Raw genomic sequence first — 16,815 nt, 5'->3', positions numbered from 1 at the left:
CTTGAGTCTCTCTCTTTTGTTTTGCATTCTGTTTATCTCCTGTTGATCCGGGTTCATTTTATCATCCTGTTCAGTTTTGCTTCTCTGGTCTGATCCGTGTTGGTTTGAATGGCGTTTGCCTTAATTTAGATACCCCTCCTAGATACACCTGGTCCTGTGTCTCTCACAGCTGCCTTGCTCCTCTGCTGGCCCCCGGCCTTGTCCTGAGGAAGACTTGAACCAAGTCCAGCCAGCCTGAGCTGCCCAGGGTTGGGGGACAGTGTGCCTCAGTTTGTGCTGGGCGCAGGGTGAAAGAGGGCTTCTGAAACATCGGTAAAGGTCACAAGACCGCGACCAAGCGAAACTGTGTGAGAGGGTCAGAGTGGCTCACCAGGTGAGTTCGTCACGCCTGACAGCAGGTTCAGTCTTCCTCGGGCGACTCTGATGTAGTTGGCTCACCAGCTGTGGCTCCAATGCTCTTCATTAAGCTTGACCTTGGCTGTTTTTTGTTGTGCTCTGCTGGAATCTCCCACATGTACTTTTACATTTGATTTTTTTAATGCAGGAAGCATTGATGGAGATTCAAATATATTCTCCATATCACAATACAAATGAATAATAAGACAAAACAAATTGTGAATTGACTCAACATATTACAGGATTGTCACTGTCAAACGGTTCTGTTAACACTGAATGAAGCAATTTTATTGACAACTAAGAAGAGACTACTTCAAAACGTAAAGTATTTCTGACTGGGATATTTTTTATTGACACTTCTTTTACTCCTCAAATCAGTAAACTGACCAGAACAAATTAAAAATGAGTCAGGAAGAAATAAACTGAGCTCTGAGGGGCACAGGGCTGAGCCTCGTGGCTCAAGGCTCTTTGCTGTAGTGCAGGTCTGGGCTGGGGGGGAGAACGAGCTCTGGAAAAAGGCCCTGCCTCTGTAGATGTCAAGCTGTCTGTGATAAAGGATCAGAGGATCTGCTGGGGTGGGGGGGTGGTTCGAGGTGATCTGGATCACCTGCTGTGAGCCGGGATATACCCGGGTCGTCCTTCTGAACTGGTCACCTTGCGAGCTGACAGCCGGCAAGCTTGTAGCTGTGTGAGGGCCAGGCGCTGTTTCACAAACCGGCTCACTGAAACGTGCGCTTGTGTGTGGATGTGTGTGTCTGAGAGAGAGAGAGAGGGGAGAGACTGGCTGCCAGTCCTCTCAAGTTGCAAGGCTGCACTGACTCCTGGTGAGAAGCTACACTGCCGGCCATAGTTGCAGCAGAACCTGGGGCAGAGGGGCGGTCAACGAGAGGAAGGAGGAGTCACTGTTGCCATCCTCATTAAAAGCAAAGCCAGGGAGGAAGTTGGCAGAGTTTCAGGAGCCAGTGCCTCTGGCAGCACGCGGCCGACACACTGGGACCCAGGGAGAGAGAGAGGCCAGAAAACACAGAGGGACTGCAGAGCACAAGCTTTCAGAGGGGGAATTATTCACTCGCCTTGTTTTGCGGTTGCTTAATTTTTTAAAGTTATATTCCCCTCTGCCCTGCTGTGCCGGTTATGGATCTCTCCTGAGCCACGCTGCCGCAACATAACTTGAGCTCTTCATTGATTTTTTTCTGGACCGCACTTCTCCCTTTCTCCCACAGCGTGTTAATACACTTCTCATGGCTCAAGGTGACTTCAGCCGCCTCTGGGAGACCGAAACGGGAGCAAATCGCTAACGGAAGAGCGACAGCAGTCGGTGCAATAGCATCCAATGCAGGGGCATTGCTTTCAAGTGGCTGGTTTGTTTGGAAAGCGCCCCCTTTCTTGGAAGGAGCTGGGGTGAACGTGGCAGGGCGACGCGGACCCGACGCCCCTCTTGGGGGACCTGGAGGATCCATGGATTCTGATTCCCACAATTCCAGGGAAACGGGTCAGGTCATGGGAACATCATCGGCGGAGTCTGTGCAGATATCCGAGAGGGAGATGGAAAGTTATCACAGCTTTATGGAGGCCGGCTTGGAGCTGGAGAGCACACTGCAGAGTGAGTACCTCCCTTACTAACGGTCTGAAATCTACCAGCCAGCTCCGGGCGGGGGATCTCGATGCCCCAGCCAGTTTCAGACTGCATTGCTGCAAAACTCTGCAGCACAGCCCTAGTGCCCTGTTTCCCAGGATCTTCTAGAGCCATGCCAGAAAAGTAGAGCTCACTTCAGCAATGTTTAGGATTAGAGAGATTGCTAATAGTTTCGTCCACCTCAGGAGCCTTAAGAAAGCTTTCACCCTTTTTTTCCCCCATGAGATTTATCTCATCTGTGTGACGAACAATAACAGAAGCTCTGCTGCACCAGTGAGGTGTCAGCTTGGCATGTTTTGAATGATCCCCATGCAGAGAGTCTTGGCACGCTGGGACAGTGTCTCTCCAGCAGTGTCTCCTCGAAGTGGGCTCACTAATGTTACTAATCGAACTGAGGCAGCAGAAGACAGCTGGATTTAGTGAAAGGTAAACAGAGTAAACTTTCATGAAAACGAGCTCGCTGAGTTTGATATGACTGTGCTCTCGTGGATCTCTGTGGTTTTATTTTGGAGCCTCCATCTTCACCTTGTAATGTTCGATTTAAAGGGACATTGGCCCAAGGGCTGCAGCTCATTCTATTTTTGCATCAGGAGACAGTTCTCGGTGGTTTAATGACGGGTGTGTAATACAATCCAGTCATGCTGCTCCCGGCTGGGCCTGATTTTGCCTGTCAGGGATGGGGGAGGAAGAACAATGATATGTTCTTTTGTGATCTCATGTTACCTGTGAAGGTTTCGTGAAGTGCAGCCCTCACAACTGTATTTTCTGCACTTGAAAAACTCACTTTTTTAAGCTTAGCAACTGCCAGCTAACCTTACTGGAGTCCTACAGAGAAGTGCAGTAAGTACTTCTTACAGTAAATACAGTAAAAGTAACACACTTTAATGGTTAACTGTCCTTTTTCTACCTTAAGCTCCTGTCCTTTGCAAGAAACTTAAAATTGTGTCTCTTCTACTGTATGTAACTTCATACATACATAAAATAAAATTGTTTAAACACTGGACTTAGTTAAGCAGTATTTACTGTCACACCCTGATCTCTTGTTCCTGTGTTTGCAAAAGTTGTTTTCCCAGCCTTGGGAAAGAGATGTTGGCTGTGATTCACATCCTAGCTGCATGATCACCGTTACTGAGAAGGTGTGCATGAAGCTGCTAAGGCAGTCTCCGTCTAGCTGCTTCATGCACACCTTCTCAGTAACAGTGCTCATGCAGCTAGACAGAGACTGCCTTAGCTGAGCCCCTGTCCTCCTCGGATAGCGGTGTCTTCTGGTAGCTGTAAGAGGGCCGGTGAAGTTTGAAACTGCTACATGTGGCTCCACAGCAGAGAAACAGCTGCAACAGAAGAGACAGCAAGAGACAGGATGGCAGAGGAAACAGTATCTTAGAAAAGATGAGCATTGTCACACAGCAGTGTGGGTTGTGGTGCTGAAAGACCAAAAGGCAAATCTTTGATTCTGCTTACATTATATCACAGCCTTGCCTTTACCAATACACTAAGAAGTCCAAGATTTGCAACTTTCTCTTGTCCCTTTACAAATTTGGATAGGTGTTTGTAGTGCTAGCAAAGCACAAAGCAGAAGGACAACACCCTGAAAACAGGCACTTGAATGATCCACCGACTGTGTAAACAGAAATTGCATTTATTTGTGCTTCATCTGATTTTCAGTTCTTGTTTTCATTATTTGTGACACACAGTCACTATTCCACAAGCACATCTGCACTTAAGAAAATATAAATAACTTTTTGTGACCATTCATACAGTTTAGATCATGCTTGAAATGTTCATGAACGTAGAAAGCAAGTTTTAAAAACTTGCAAGAACTATTCACTAATTAAAATGTCATGAGCAGGCTTAAATCCATGTGAAGCAAAAATTGTTCTTTAATGAATTACTGTCACGCACACGATCCTGTAATCACAGTCACAAAATGACCATTAACTTCACGTGCTGTATCTGTCTCACGTGCTGAAATGAATTTTTGCACTTACAAATAGAGGTGTTACTGCTTGATTTAAAGAAACAGGCTCTTACTAAAGCAAAATTAAGCAAAAGTGTTTGCCATATTAAATGAACAACTGATTTGATGATGAAAGTTTATCAAGATCTCAGAAATGTATGTAATGCAGAGCAAGTATCTAAAGCCTTTTATAAAATATAAAGTGATACCTGTGTACATTTGGTACAACACTAAACGTCTGACCTCCACAGAAGAAATGAAAATTCATGAACATAATAAAATGAACATGTGCAGTATGTGCAAGGGGTCAGCAAGTCTATCGTAACAGCACACTGAAGAGTTTCAGGAACTGCAAAAAAGTCATGTCTAAACTTGCAGGACTGACATTAATCAATAAAATGGTGGATAAAGTATGATTTAAAAATGCATAGAGATATCTATTAGTTGCACGTGAATGCCAAATTATAATCTCTGAGGAAAGGCTGGAGTCTGTGAAACAATGTCTTGAGGGAAAAATTTACATAGGGTTTTTGAAAGCTGGGAAGGTTTAGCTGTCTTTTGATACATGGGTCCCATTGCCTGCCCGAGTAATGTGACATGTGTCTTTTATCAAATGTTGTTGTGTTTTCATATACTGCACAGATTGCCATCTCTTTCTTTCGTTCGCTCTGAAAAGCTGCAAAAAAGTTATTTTTGCTCACGGTCCTTGCTCACGGGTGAGAGTGTTGTGATGCACTGAGGCCGCTCTGGTCAGTTGAGGACAGTGGAGGATATTTTAGTGTATTTTAGTCTACAGGAGGTAAGTAGGTAATTAGTACAGTATATTCAAGCCACAGCAGCCAATAGGGCCTGAGATTCCCCTGGTTTCCATGGCGTCAAGCACACGGAGAGCTCCTGATTCCTGCTGGATTGCAGGGCGGATCCTGGCAATGCCAGCCCCATTTAGAGCCACTGGGGTAGACTTCCTCACTCACAGTAAATTAGCAGTGTCTGCGGTGAAGACTCGAACCCACAACCCATCGGTTACGTGTCCAATGCCTTACCACCTACACTGCATGGCCCCAGATTACCAGAACTCAGAATAGCGATCGTGCCGTAATGTACAGCTCGTGTGAAGCTGTGTTCAGAGATGGGGTGTTTGACCTTTGACAGCAGTGTCTGGGCAGCAGAGGTCATGGAGGAAGTGTTTCTGTGCCTTTGAGCACTGCTGGGGATTAGCTTTAAAAATAATGTTGTGTTCTGTAAAACACAGGCAAGCGGATGTAATACTAATGAAAGGTCACACGAGCTGTATGATACCTTGCTTCATTATATACTTTCTCTTTTCCTTTCTCCATCACTACTATTGCTTAAAACTCTGAAACTCCTACAATACGTTGATGTACAGTAGGACAAAGAAATGTGCTTAACCTTTTAAGACTAAGAGCATTAAAATTAACCTCCTTAGTGGCTCAGGCCTTGTTCTGCAACACGTCTATCCCTTTCCATTGAGCAGGATAAATCAAAACCCTCCTAAAACACTGGACAATCTGGGGGATGGGGCATATAAGGACACTGGACCTCCAAAAAAACACCAGGGTACGGTACAGGAGGGGAGCTCGGCCTAAATGTCCTGCTTTTCTGTCCAATTTCTGTGCCCTGGACACAGTTACCCACCATCTGTGTGCCTCCTGTGCCCCACTAAACCTCAAGCACAGCTGCTCAGCTGGACAGCAGGCACACGAGGTGAGTCAACCTGCATAGAAAACTGACATCAGCCAATCAATCAATCTTTTATTTGTTAATAGTCATCACAGTCAGTTAACATGGAGGACAGAAGCATCAGTGCTTCTCCTATCATTTTTGTATTTTATCTGCTAGTCGTACTATGTCATAAAATAAAAGAATATATCCTCAGCATCTGAACAAACAGTGAATGTGATGCCCAGTTTGCTGTGTGGCTGGCTTTGGGTCTGTGTTTGTGACAACAGGACAGGGGCACACTCCGATGTCTCTTGACAGTATGAAAACACTAAAATAAAGTTAGGTTCATTCCAGTTTTTTAATGATATTCGCCTTTAAATCAAGCAGAAGGCTAGGTAGTTTTCATTCGTGTTATGAATTCTTCTCTGGTTTTGCTTATACAGCTTTAAAGAAATGACAATGGAGCATGATTCACTCTGAGATGCCAATCAAAACAGAAAAGCATGTTGCACGATTGTTGCCTTTTGGATGTAGTGAGAGAGAAGGAAAAAAGATCACTAAGAGCTTACCAAACAAAAAATCTGATTTACAGTTTGCATTGCTAATTGCCTTATTGACTGGGCCCTGGAAAGTCACATGTTCAGCCACGTGTTTAACCCCTATTCTGCCAGGGGTCCATCCTGGGTAACTGGATGGGCTTGAAAAAGTAAGAGGTGTTATACAGGAGGCCCCAGAGTGACCTTTTCCCCTTCCAACATCTCTGTGAAGTGATACTCCTGCTGAATGTCTCTGAAGAGTGACTGCATTGGTCCGGTTAAGCCCACACATGAATTTGGTAATTAGGTAGAAGGTCTGTACTGCCCCAGAATGTACTGTACTGACAGGTATGCTCTGCCCCTTTGAGAGTCAGTGCGATCTCAGTGGGGGGTGTAAGGTTCATTCATTAAACTTTTACATCCATGGCAGTTGAAAGACAGAGTTCATTAACTATATAATGACAGGCTGCCATACTCTCTTACAGCAATGTAAAGGAACTCCAGGCACACGTGGCTTTTTTTCTGTCTGAGGTTCTATTTATTTTTAATGTGCATTATTTATTCATCAAAAAGGACTGCATTCTTCATAACTGATCACTGTTCATGGCAAACAAACCATGAAGCAGCTGGGTTTCTGTACATTTGCACCTTCATGGCATCCATGCCCATTAAAATCCAAAAGACCCCATTTCTTCTGGAAGCATGCACTGACCTTGTAAATACTAGTGGGGATAATACTGTGTGGATTCTCAGGGATGGATTTTGAAAAGGAATTTAGCTGCTCCAGGATTATCCAAGAGGAGCTTTTGCCTACACATAACTGTGGTCATTTGAACAAGAAGGAAATGGGTTTAGGGAATTCAGCCCAGCTCCCTAACTCCATCCATCCATTTTCTAAATGTTTCTTCCAATTCAGGCCTGCAGGGCAGACAGAGCCTATCCCGGCGAACAGCAGGCACAAGGTGGGAGACACAGACACACACTGGATGGGACACCAGTCCATCACAGGGCAGGGAGACACAGACACACACTGGATAGGACACCAGTCCATCAGAGTGTAGGCAGACACAGACACACACTGGATGGGACACCAGTCCATCAGAGTGTAGGCAGACACAGACACACACTGGATGGGACACCAGTCCATCAGAGTGTAGGCAGACACAGACACACACACTTCAGGGCCAGTTAGCCTGCCAGCATGTCTTTGGAGTGTAGGAGGAAATTGGTGCAGCCAGAGGAAATGCACACAAACTTGGGGAGAACATACTCCACAAGACAGCAGCACAGAAATGGAACCCAAACAATGTTAACTGCTGCACCACTGTCCTGCCCAAGTTCCTTAACTAAACTATGTAAACAGGCCTGAATCTGCCCTTCCAATGTGATGTTTACTGTGTTGCTTGTCTCTGGTAAGAAAGGAGAGCAGGATAATCGAGTTGAGCATAAGCCAGAGCCTCCTACTTACAGCTGGCCAAAGTTCAGCCTTGGCTGGACAACGTGGATGTTGGAGCAGAGGACCGCAGACCTACCAGAATCTGGTGCACACACTGTTCAGATATCTCCAGAACCTGGTGCACACACTGTGCAGATATCTCCAGAATCTGGTGCGCACACTGTGCAGGTATCTCCAGAATCTGGTGCACACACTGTGCAGATATCTCTAGAATCTGGTGCGCACACTGTGCAGATATCTCCAGAATCTGGTGCGCACACTGTGCAGGTATATCCTACTCTGCTGTAGGAGTGTAACTGAGAGAGAAAGACTTGATCTCTGAGGGTTTGCTCCTCCCTTTTTCCACAGCACCCTGCAATCATGACACGTTAGTTTTACACTGCACTATTAGTAAACATGCTTTTAAGTGTTTAAAAACAGTTGATACTTCCACTTGCGCTTTCCTGTTTGTTTCATTTGCTGGTTCATGAAAAATTGATCCCTGCCAGTGTGGATGTCAATGCCACACATCACCACTGGGTGGCATTGTCTCTGAGCTGAGAGCTGACAGAACGGGCTGCGCAGGGGCAGCATACAGCTTTAGAGGGGCTATTTTAAATTATCAGGCTTATCATGCATAAAACTATGAAAACCCCTGGGAATTTTTTACTTATCTTTGTAATGTTAATATTCTTCTCAACCATTGATTGCCACATTGATGTTAATTAGATCATCTCAAACCACACATGCTGCATATAAGAGATATTTTGCATGCATTGTAATTATGATAGAGTAAAATAGCCCCAAGGAGAGACGTTATCAGAACTCTCTCTCACCAGAGATCTTTTACCAAAAAGCAATTCATTTCTAACTCGTCTTCTTCTCTTTCTGTGGTGATAGAGACAACGATCCCAATGGCCTTGAAGGAAGTCAATGAGTACTTGGAGAAGCAGATTGCCTATCTGTCAGGTGAGACACTTTGTGTCTCTCTTTGCATGGAGACTGTTTTAAGCAGCTGTGGCCCTAAGTGCTGTGCTTCCGGATGGTACTGGTTTGGCCAGAGTGACAACCTGTTGATAATGAGATATTATCTGACAAGATATTAACACAGATATGAGATATTTTAACATAGGCAGGTCTAGGACAACAGACACACTAAACATGGCCACAAGGTTAAAATACCAGAGCTCTTTATTTTACAGTGAGGGAAATAGCAGCAGCCATGACATGCAAACACCAAAACAAACCCAAAGCTCCACTTGAGCTGACTAACCGCTTCTTCCCTTATATCATACTAGGTAGCTAAACTGCTTACTGGCTTCAAAACAGTTCAGTGTCTCACGAAGACTTTTCTCTCTGAGACCCATCTTAAAACTTACAAAATCCCGAGGTCTCCCGTCAGCCCTTCTCCCTCTGTTGAGTGGATCACACAGAGGTCCTGTCTTTTGTCCTCCAGGCAGCAGATAGCACTCCAACTAACTGGCTCAGAAAGCCCCAGCTTCCTGGTTTTTAAACAGTCACCTGGCCAGTTGTTGTCCTACACCTCCTCAGGTGACGGGGGGGAGAGGCAGCTTATTCCCCAGGGAGTTCTGGGTAAAGTGATCCAGACAGGACTGCCATTTTGTCTGATCCAGATGTGCCCTTACTCTCAAGAAAAGGTCAGTCGCTACATGCCTGTGAAGTTCTTCACTGCTCTTTAAGGAAAGCATGTTTAACACTGGCTCGGAGTCAATGCATGCACATACAGTATGCTGACACTTGTCGAAGTGTTTAAAACAAAGGAACAAATGATGGCGCTGTCTGGAGCAGAAGCTGTCAAAGACAAGTTTAAGAAGTGAGCACTAGGGCATATGAATTGATACTTATTCTGGTGGCTTGCTTAATTAATGCACAAGTTTTACATACTCATGAAAATGCAAATGAGAATCTATAAAATCTCCCCCAATGTGCTGCATAAGAGTGCTCTGTCAGCACACTGATCAATGCCTTGTGTTTTCAAGCAAGACTGAAAACACAGTAACACAGAAGAAATAATTAATCAGGGGGTTCTGCACTGAGGCAGGGCTTCGTTTCTCACATGTTGCAGCCCCCAGAAGAGCAGTGCAGGGCACGTCTGCGCTGGACCCCAAGCCCTGAACACACCAGCATGTCACAGCTGCTGTTCGGCTGGTCCCGTTCTAACTCAGCTGCCACAGCTTGACCACGATGGGCTCTGATATCCTCTGTCTGCCGCACCCTTCTGGAACACCCGGGGAAGGCTTCTGCCAAAACAGTCACACTGACACGGTTACGTCGGTGGGCTGGCATTTCAGACTGTGCTGAGTTCTTGACGGTGACACGCTTTTCCTTGCCAGGGGGCCGGGGAGAAGAGTCCAGCGTGATCATCACACTCCCAGAATGCTCCTCTTTCAGTGAGATTCCTGAGGAGGCCCTGGCCAAAGTTCTGATGTACCTCACTCTGACCCCACGGTACGGACCCCTCCTTCTCCGACTTTGTAGCATCCCTGCAGACCGCACTGCAGAGTCCTGATGGAACTCCACCAGGTTCTTTGAGGGAGCTAACGAGGTTCAATTAACCCCCCCCCCCAACACACACACGCACGGACGCACACACCTGCACACACACACACACCTGGGCTCATTGCCCTGGCAGTGTTCTCAGGTGTATTGCACTGAGTGGCCTGTGTGCTTAGGGCAGCTCAGTGCCAGTAAAGTGCAGGCATTCATGGGGAGAAACACTCAGAGAGATGCAGTACAATGCGTTCTCAGCTACCCTGAGGAGGTGCCAGTCTGTTCAGCTGGCTAGAGTTCACTATTATTCTGACTGTCACAAGGAAAATATGTGCATTGAAGTGCTCAGACAGTTGTAAGGACCAGCAGTCAGGTCAGAATTAGACCTCTACTGTTTCATGCAGTTACACAATGTCCAATGGATTTAGCAATGAATAGAAACTTACGACTTTTACCTACCTGCAATAGAAAAATCAGGAACTCGATAGTTATCTGATAATTAAAAACGGATTATTAATAAATAATTTATTTTATAAAAACACCCGTGCCTTTTGCAATTCTCTCTTGAAGGACAGTCAGATGAATCTTGTAACTGTGTCGGTCACGGGAGCCGGTTCTGACTCCCACGGAGTGCGCAGTTAAAGACCCGGAAGGGTCTGGAGAAGGACATCAGGGGACGATACCGCAGGGTCAGGACGGGTTGACAGACAGGGGGAGGCGGCCAAGCCCAGACGGGCCCAAGAAGGGTAATCAGGGCGCTGTCCGTTGTCCAAAGGCTGGGAGATCCATCCAGGACAAAGACAGTTAAAATCCCCGGGAAGGGGAACACAGAACTAAAACCTTAACGGGACCAGGCGCTCCGAGCCCCGGACTCAGATGCTCGGGGCGCCTGGGGATAAGGCCGTGCCCTCGGGCTTCTCCTGAGCCCGGTGGATAGGCGGGCCATTCAGACATCCGTCTTCCAATGCTGAGCCAGGAGCTGCTAGGCTTTTCACCAAAATACAAACAATAAGACACACGGGGAGATAATAGAACCTCATCATAACAGAAAAGGGTAGGGGCGCCCTCTAGAGGAGGGATGTGGAACGTAACAGGGACAGTGGAAGTCTGCACAGTTCATATACTGCAGTTCATCCAGTTAACCCTTTTATCCTCTGTGCCCCATTGAAAGCAAAGCATTCAAACACTGTTACACCTTTTTGCCCTTAAATTTTAGAATGAGAAAAACGCATTTTATATACAGTATATATATTTAAACGTGTAGCATTGATGTGTGAATATTCCTGTCTTTTTAAAGTTTTTTATGTGAGTCTCTTCAAATAAATCTCTAATTCATTTCACGTTGTCTCCAGAAAGCGCCAGCCTGGAGTGAAATTTATCATTATTCTGGACCGCAGATTGGACACCTGGATGTCTATTAAGACAGCTCTGGCGAGAATTGCGGTGAGTCAATTCAACTCTTGTGTGTCCGTGTCCTGGAGCCCTGCCCCCGAAAGACACCGGTAAATATACTTGTTAAAGAGAGCGAAATCGTATCAGCGCGCCAGTCAGAGGTCTAACTAGTGCTACACGTTACTGCGAACTAATCCGAAGGATATGGAAGGATACTGGAGTTTATCATGATAATATAGCATCTCCAGATATGACACTCGGGGTGTTACAGATTTATTTTGATTGTTTGCACATTCACGAGAGATAATAATCAAATGTCAAGGGAACTTGGTTTGTGAATCGCGTGACGTAGTGCAATCTCAATCAAAGCGTGGACCCGGGCGGAGCGGTGCCTCTGTGGCTCGGGATCCGCGCCTGTGGCTGGAAGGTTGCCGGTTCAAGTCCCGCGGCCGGCAGAGGAATTCTACTCCGTTGGGCCCCTGAACAAGACCCCAACTGCTCCAGGGGCGCCGTGTTCACACATAAATGGCTGACCCAGCGCTCTAACCCCAGGCTTCTCTCCCTGTATGTGTCTCATGGAGAGCAGGCTGGGATCTGCGAAAAGACGAATTCCTAATGCAAGAAATGTATGGCTGATAAAGTGATTTTTAAAACCAGTCAGCCACTGGCACTGGGGAGTAATTTTGCCGACCCTGTGTCCTGGAGTCGTGGCGTCAGAGTCCAGATGGCCTAAGGTCAGGCCAGCGGCAGGTGGACAGAGCGGGAGCCGGCCGGGTGACTCCTGTTCCCCAGACCCGATCGACTCCGAATTATCGTTGGCAATTAGATAACTGCAGCGAGTAACAGGGAAACAATCACCCCATAAAAAATGCGAACCTTCAGCTTTGAAACCCCTCATTACACCTGCTTCGCTAACATCATTGGTGAATTTAAAAATATTTAGAGTAATCATGGATTTAAGATTTTTCAAATTAATACATTTCAGACTAACCCACTTGACACTATTTTACACTTTCAGGATCATCTTATTCAATTAAGTCGTCTTGTGCGTATTTTTAATTTCTATCCGCTAATGCCTGAATGCAGTAAGAATATTTTACCGGTGAGGTATATGAAACGTGGTTGAAGTATTTCTCTAAAACTACTATCTAAAATTCCATGAAGAAGAGCATGCTTTGGAGTTTTTTTTTTCTAGAGAGAGAAACATCTGCAGAATTATTTATTTTGCCTTTGAAACTGCAGCTTGTGGAAAAAGGAGGCCAGTGCAAACGGCACAACTGCCCGTGTTACCAACGGCGGTTTTACCAACGGCAGAGCTGCAGAAGCGTGTCCTGTACCGAGGTGCCGGTGTGTTTTGGGGGTGGGTGGGTGGGGGCAGTGATGTTAGTGCGGCCACTTCAACAAATAAAAAAAATCGAATCGAGCGCGAGCCTGCTGACGCGTCTGCAGTGCTGCCACCCTCCTCGCGGCAGCTGCATCGCCGACTTTGCGGCTGCCCGCTTCCCCGGCTCCCAGTCCCGGAGCGCAGTCACACCGCGGCACCGGGGAGGCTGGGAGAGCAGGGGGGAGGACATCATTCCCAAGTCGCCCTCCTCAAAAGCCCGAAACCACCCTCTGCGATGGCGGAGGCGAACCCGCACCGAGGCATGCCGAGGATGCGGCGAACCGCGGTAAGGTGCTCGTTTCTCAGACTATCCTGGAGCGGAGCACTTGCGCTCAAGTTCTTGTGCGGGGGGAAATGCTGCAGAGCCCGGGGCTCGTCGCGTTCTCTGCGCGGCGGGGCAAAGAGAATATAGCTTAGTCATCCGATCCGGACAGGAGCTGGAGCTGTGCATAAGTACCTGCCGTAGCTTCAGGCTGCAAAGCATGTTATAAACCTTGCCTTTCTCTTTCTTTCGCTAGCGGGATAGGCCTGAAACAGAGCACCTTGTTCGGTGCCATCAATATATACTGGCGCATAACCGCAGGACACATCAATGTCAGCGTATAAGCCTGTATTATCTGGGTTCAACACCTTCCAAAAAGGCTCCTTTTCTCGCTAAGACGGTTGTCCCGAATGGACCATGATTGACACATGGCAGAATGAAACCTGATCAATAACGCGCCCACAAGTCCTGGGTTTAACTCTTTACTTCCTGACAATCGATCGTGTCTTCTAAAGACGGTTTTTGGTGAAAAATGGGCGTATTAACACGTATTGCGTGGTTATCCAACATATTTCAATAAAGTAGGGCAGCGGAGGAGAGATGTATAGAAAACAATCACTTATAAACAAAATTAGTAACTGACAAGGCAATTATTTTCAAGAGAAAACATGACCTGTGCTTAAAAGTACTGTATGTATGTTTTTTAATCCGACAGTATAAAGTTTTTATAGTTTTTTAGGAAGGAGTATCTCGAAAATATTTGTCACCTACATTAAAACGCATACATCTTCTTCTGGATTTTATCTCTTTTGCTTGCGTTTTCGCGCAGGGGGATATGAACTCCGAATCCCTCCCTCCTGTCACACGGAGCCTCGTATCCGCACAGCACCGAAGCGCTTGCGACCAAAATATTTTTTTTCCGCTGTTGAAAGATGAAACCGAATCAAACACGTGAGGGAGATGAGATATGTTTATAGTTTTTGAGACGCCGGCTTCTCTGATGTCCTACAAAGGGCTCCGGGCAGTAGTCTGATTTACTGCCCCTCCCACAGGCACCTGCACAGCTGTGAGCATCTCCGCCCCGCCGTGTGAAGAGTCAATGAATTGCGGGGCTGAGTGCTGAGCAAGTGTGAAAAAGATTGACAGGCTTTGCCACCGGGGAGATGCCAGTCACGTTGTTAACTCCGCCAAGCTGACAGAACTCCCTAATAACGACAGTCAAGACTGAAATGGGATACTTTACTTGAACAGCCACGGACAGAGAGCTGTCTCAGCCCTCTGGCTCAAAGCTATGCAGTCGTTTTCCCCAGCTCTGCATACTGACTTTTATAATTGCAGTGTCTGGAATCTGTAATGTACTCGCACCCCTGAGCTCAGAGCAGGGGTACTTGGTAAAGCTGGTGGTGTGAGATTTTCATAAGATGCGAGAAAGGTGTTGGGTTCCGTGTCGTTGCAGCGTTTCAAAAGATCCTGGCTGTTTCAGCCCCATGTCCCCCAATCCGCAGTATACTGTACAGAAGGGTGAACTGTGGTTCTCACCACAGACAGAATGGTAAATGACCCAGAATTCCCTAGGTTAATGCAGCTGAGAAGAGGCACAAAAGCAAAAGGGAAAAAAAATCTTCACGGCCCAATTTTATGAGCAAGTAGCTGTGGATGTGAAATGTGTGCATTTTATCCTGAATTTGAAAATGCTAAACAAAGAGTATACTGTATTTCGTGACTGCTTGTTCAACTGACATCGGGGACAATTTCCCCACAGATTGTAATGAGTACAGATGGAATTTCATTTGTCAAAAAGCGATAGGAACTATTATCTGTGTCTTCTTTGTCCTTGTATATTCAAATGCCTGTTGAGGAAATCAACATTTGTGGAATCTGGAGGTGCATAGCGAGCCAAATGTAATCTGTTCCGGGTTTAGGTTGCAGGGGACCAGGCAGAGTCTGTTTTTTCTCTCTGTATCATGCAAGAATGTAAGGAGCAGGTCCTGCATTCAGAGGCAGAGGGACCTTGTTCATGCTCTATATCTGCAGAAGAGAGTAGGGCAGAGCTGCCTCTGCAGTTTCAGCCAAAGCACACTGTGCTTAATCTGCATGTGCCTGAAAGAGACTGCAGTGGCGTGTCTTCAGTTCACACCAGAGGTGCTGAGTACAAGCCTGCTGGAGGGCAGTGTAGCATCTCTCCACATGCAGAGCGTCAGTCCGATTTGTGATCAGGGTTGAATCCTGACCTTCCTAAAAACTAAGAGGGCGTGCCAGTGGGTGTAGCCCTGTGTATGGGCGTGGCTACTATGTGGGTGTGGCTGTGGAGTGGGTGTGGCTGCGGAGTGAGTGTAACTGGTGAGAAGGTGTGGATGGTAAGTGGCTGTGACAGTGTGTGGCTGGCGAGTGGGTGCAACAGTGGGTGCAAAAGCAGGTGTGGCTGGTGGGTGAGCGTGGCAGTGGGTTGTGACCAACCGACTGGGCGTGGGTGTGTGGTGGGCGTGTCCGTGGGTGTGGCCGCGGGGGTGGGCGGGTCCATGGCTGTGGGTGGCGCGTAAGGTGTAGGTGCTGAGTGGGCGTGTCCGTGGGTGTGGCCGCGGGGGTGGGCGGGTCCATGGCTGTGGGTGGCGCGTAAGGTGTAGGTGCTGAGTGGGCGTGTTCATGGGTGTGGCCGCGGGGGTGGGCGGGTCCATGGCTGTGGGTGGCGCGTAAGGTGTAGGTGCTGAGTGGGCGTGGCCGTGGGTGGGGCTGGTGTGTAACGCAATCTGTGGCCTCCCTGCTCCCCTCAGGCCTCCTTCCCGGGGAACCTCCACCTGGTGCTGGTGCTGCGGCCAACCAGCTTCTTCCAGCGCACTGTCACCGACATCGGCTTCCGCTTCAGCCAGGAGGACTTCATGCACAAAATGCCGGTAAGACCAGACTTTCCTGGAATCCAGCACCCTCGGTTTAGTGGGATGCACCCCTCCCAGCCAGTGAAGTGTGATTGTCCTCTGGGGTAGTCTCCTGTGTCTTGCCCCCTCTGCGTTCCTGTTGCTCTGTTTGTCTCTCTTTCTCAGGTGGTGATGCTGAGCTCTGTCACAGACCTGCTGCACTACATCGACGAGAACCAGCTGACCCAGGACTTAGGAGGCACACTGGAGTACTGCCACAGCGACTGGATCCTCCTGCGCTCGGTACCTCTCGCGCGGCTCTTCTCCTGTAGGGGGCAGCACCGACTCACAGCTCTTCAACTGATGCTGCTTTCCTCTTGAAATGAATACTTTTCATTGTGCCCCACAGTTCCTCACATCTTTTCTATTTTACATGCTCAACAATAATATCACGCTTATTGTCCGAGATGCACAGGCCTGTTCCTGCCTGCAGATGGCTTCTTTAATAAACTGGCCTACTTAGCCCCCACGATTATTATTATTATATAAGTTTCCTCCTCTATTGGTGCTTACAGTCTCACCCCCATGTCCCTGCGTGTTGCAGTTGCTAGGAGACCATGGAATCACGAAGTTTCAGTATATTGTGTTATGTTACATTTTAGGAGCCTTAAATGTCAGGTTTTTATCATAGAAAAGCCCTCTGCCAAGCTTAAATCTGTACCCCTGCCTTTTGCGCTGGGAGGATATATAAAACATCCCCTTCAGTCCCGC

The 16,815-nt window shown here is 47.2% G+C and overlaps 1 protein-coding gene across 10 annotated transcripts in view; it reads left to right on the top strand.

The window, feature by feature from the left end:
- The first annotated feature begins 132 nt into the window (after positions 1 to 132).
- mcf2a (MCF.2 cell line derived transforming sequence a) overlaps positions 133 to 16,815 on the top strand; it is a 35,792-nt gene continuing 19,109 nt past the window's right edge. For 8 of the 10 annotated variants that reach the window (XR_015924950.1, XR_015924951.1, XM_088597262.1 and 5 more), the window contains exons 1-6: positions 133 to 1,999; positions 8,544 to 8,612; positions 9,998 to 10,112; positions 11,507 to 11,597; positions 15,964 to 16,083; positions 16,231 to 16,347. Coding sequence is in view for 8 of the 10 variants with exons in the window: in XM_088597262.1 (XP_088453388.1) it covers positions 1,855 to 1,999; positions 8,544 to 8,612; positions 9,998 to 10,112; positions 11,507 to 11,597; positions 15,964 to 16,083; positions 16,231 to 16,347 (657 nt within the window). In the remaining 2 variants the exon portion in view is untranslated. Of the gene's footprint in view, positions 2,000 to 8,543; positions 8,613 to 8,815; positions 9,302 to 9,997; positions 10,113 to 11,506; positions 11,598 to 12,603; positions 13,217 to 15,963; positions 16,084 to 16,230; positions 16,348 to 16,815 lie in introns of those variants that run through there. The other 2 variants (XM_088597263.1, XM_088597265.1) reach the window with 2 other exon arrangements.

Source organism: Lepisosteus platostomus, chromosome 10, assembly GCF_059453375.1.
Source record: "Lepisosteus platostomus isolate fLepPlt1 chromosome 10, fLepPlt1.hap1, whole genome shotgun sequence".
Taxonomy (NCBI): Eukaryota; Metazoa; Chordata; class Actinopteri; order Semionotiformes; family Lepisosteidae; genus Lepisosteus; species Lepisosteus platostomus.
This window is presented reverse-complemented; position numbering and strand designations above follow the sequence as displayed.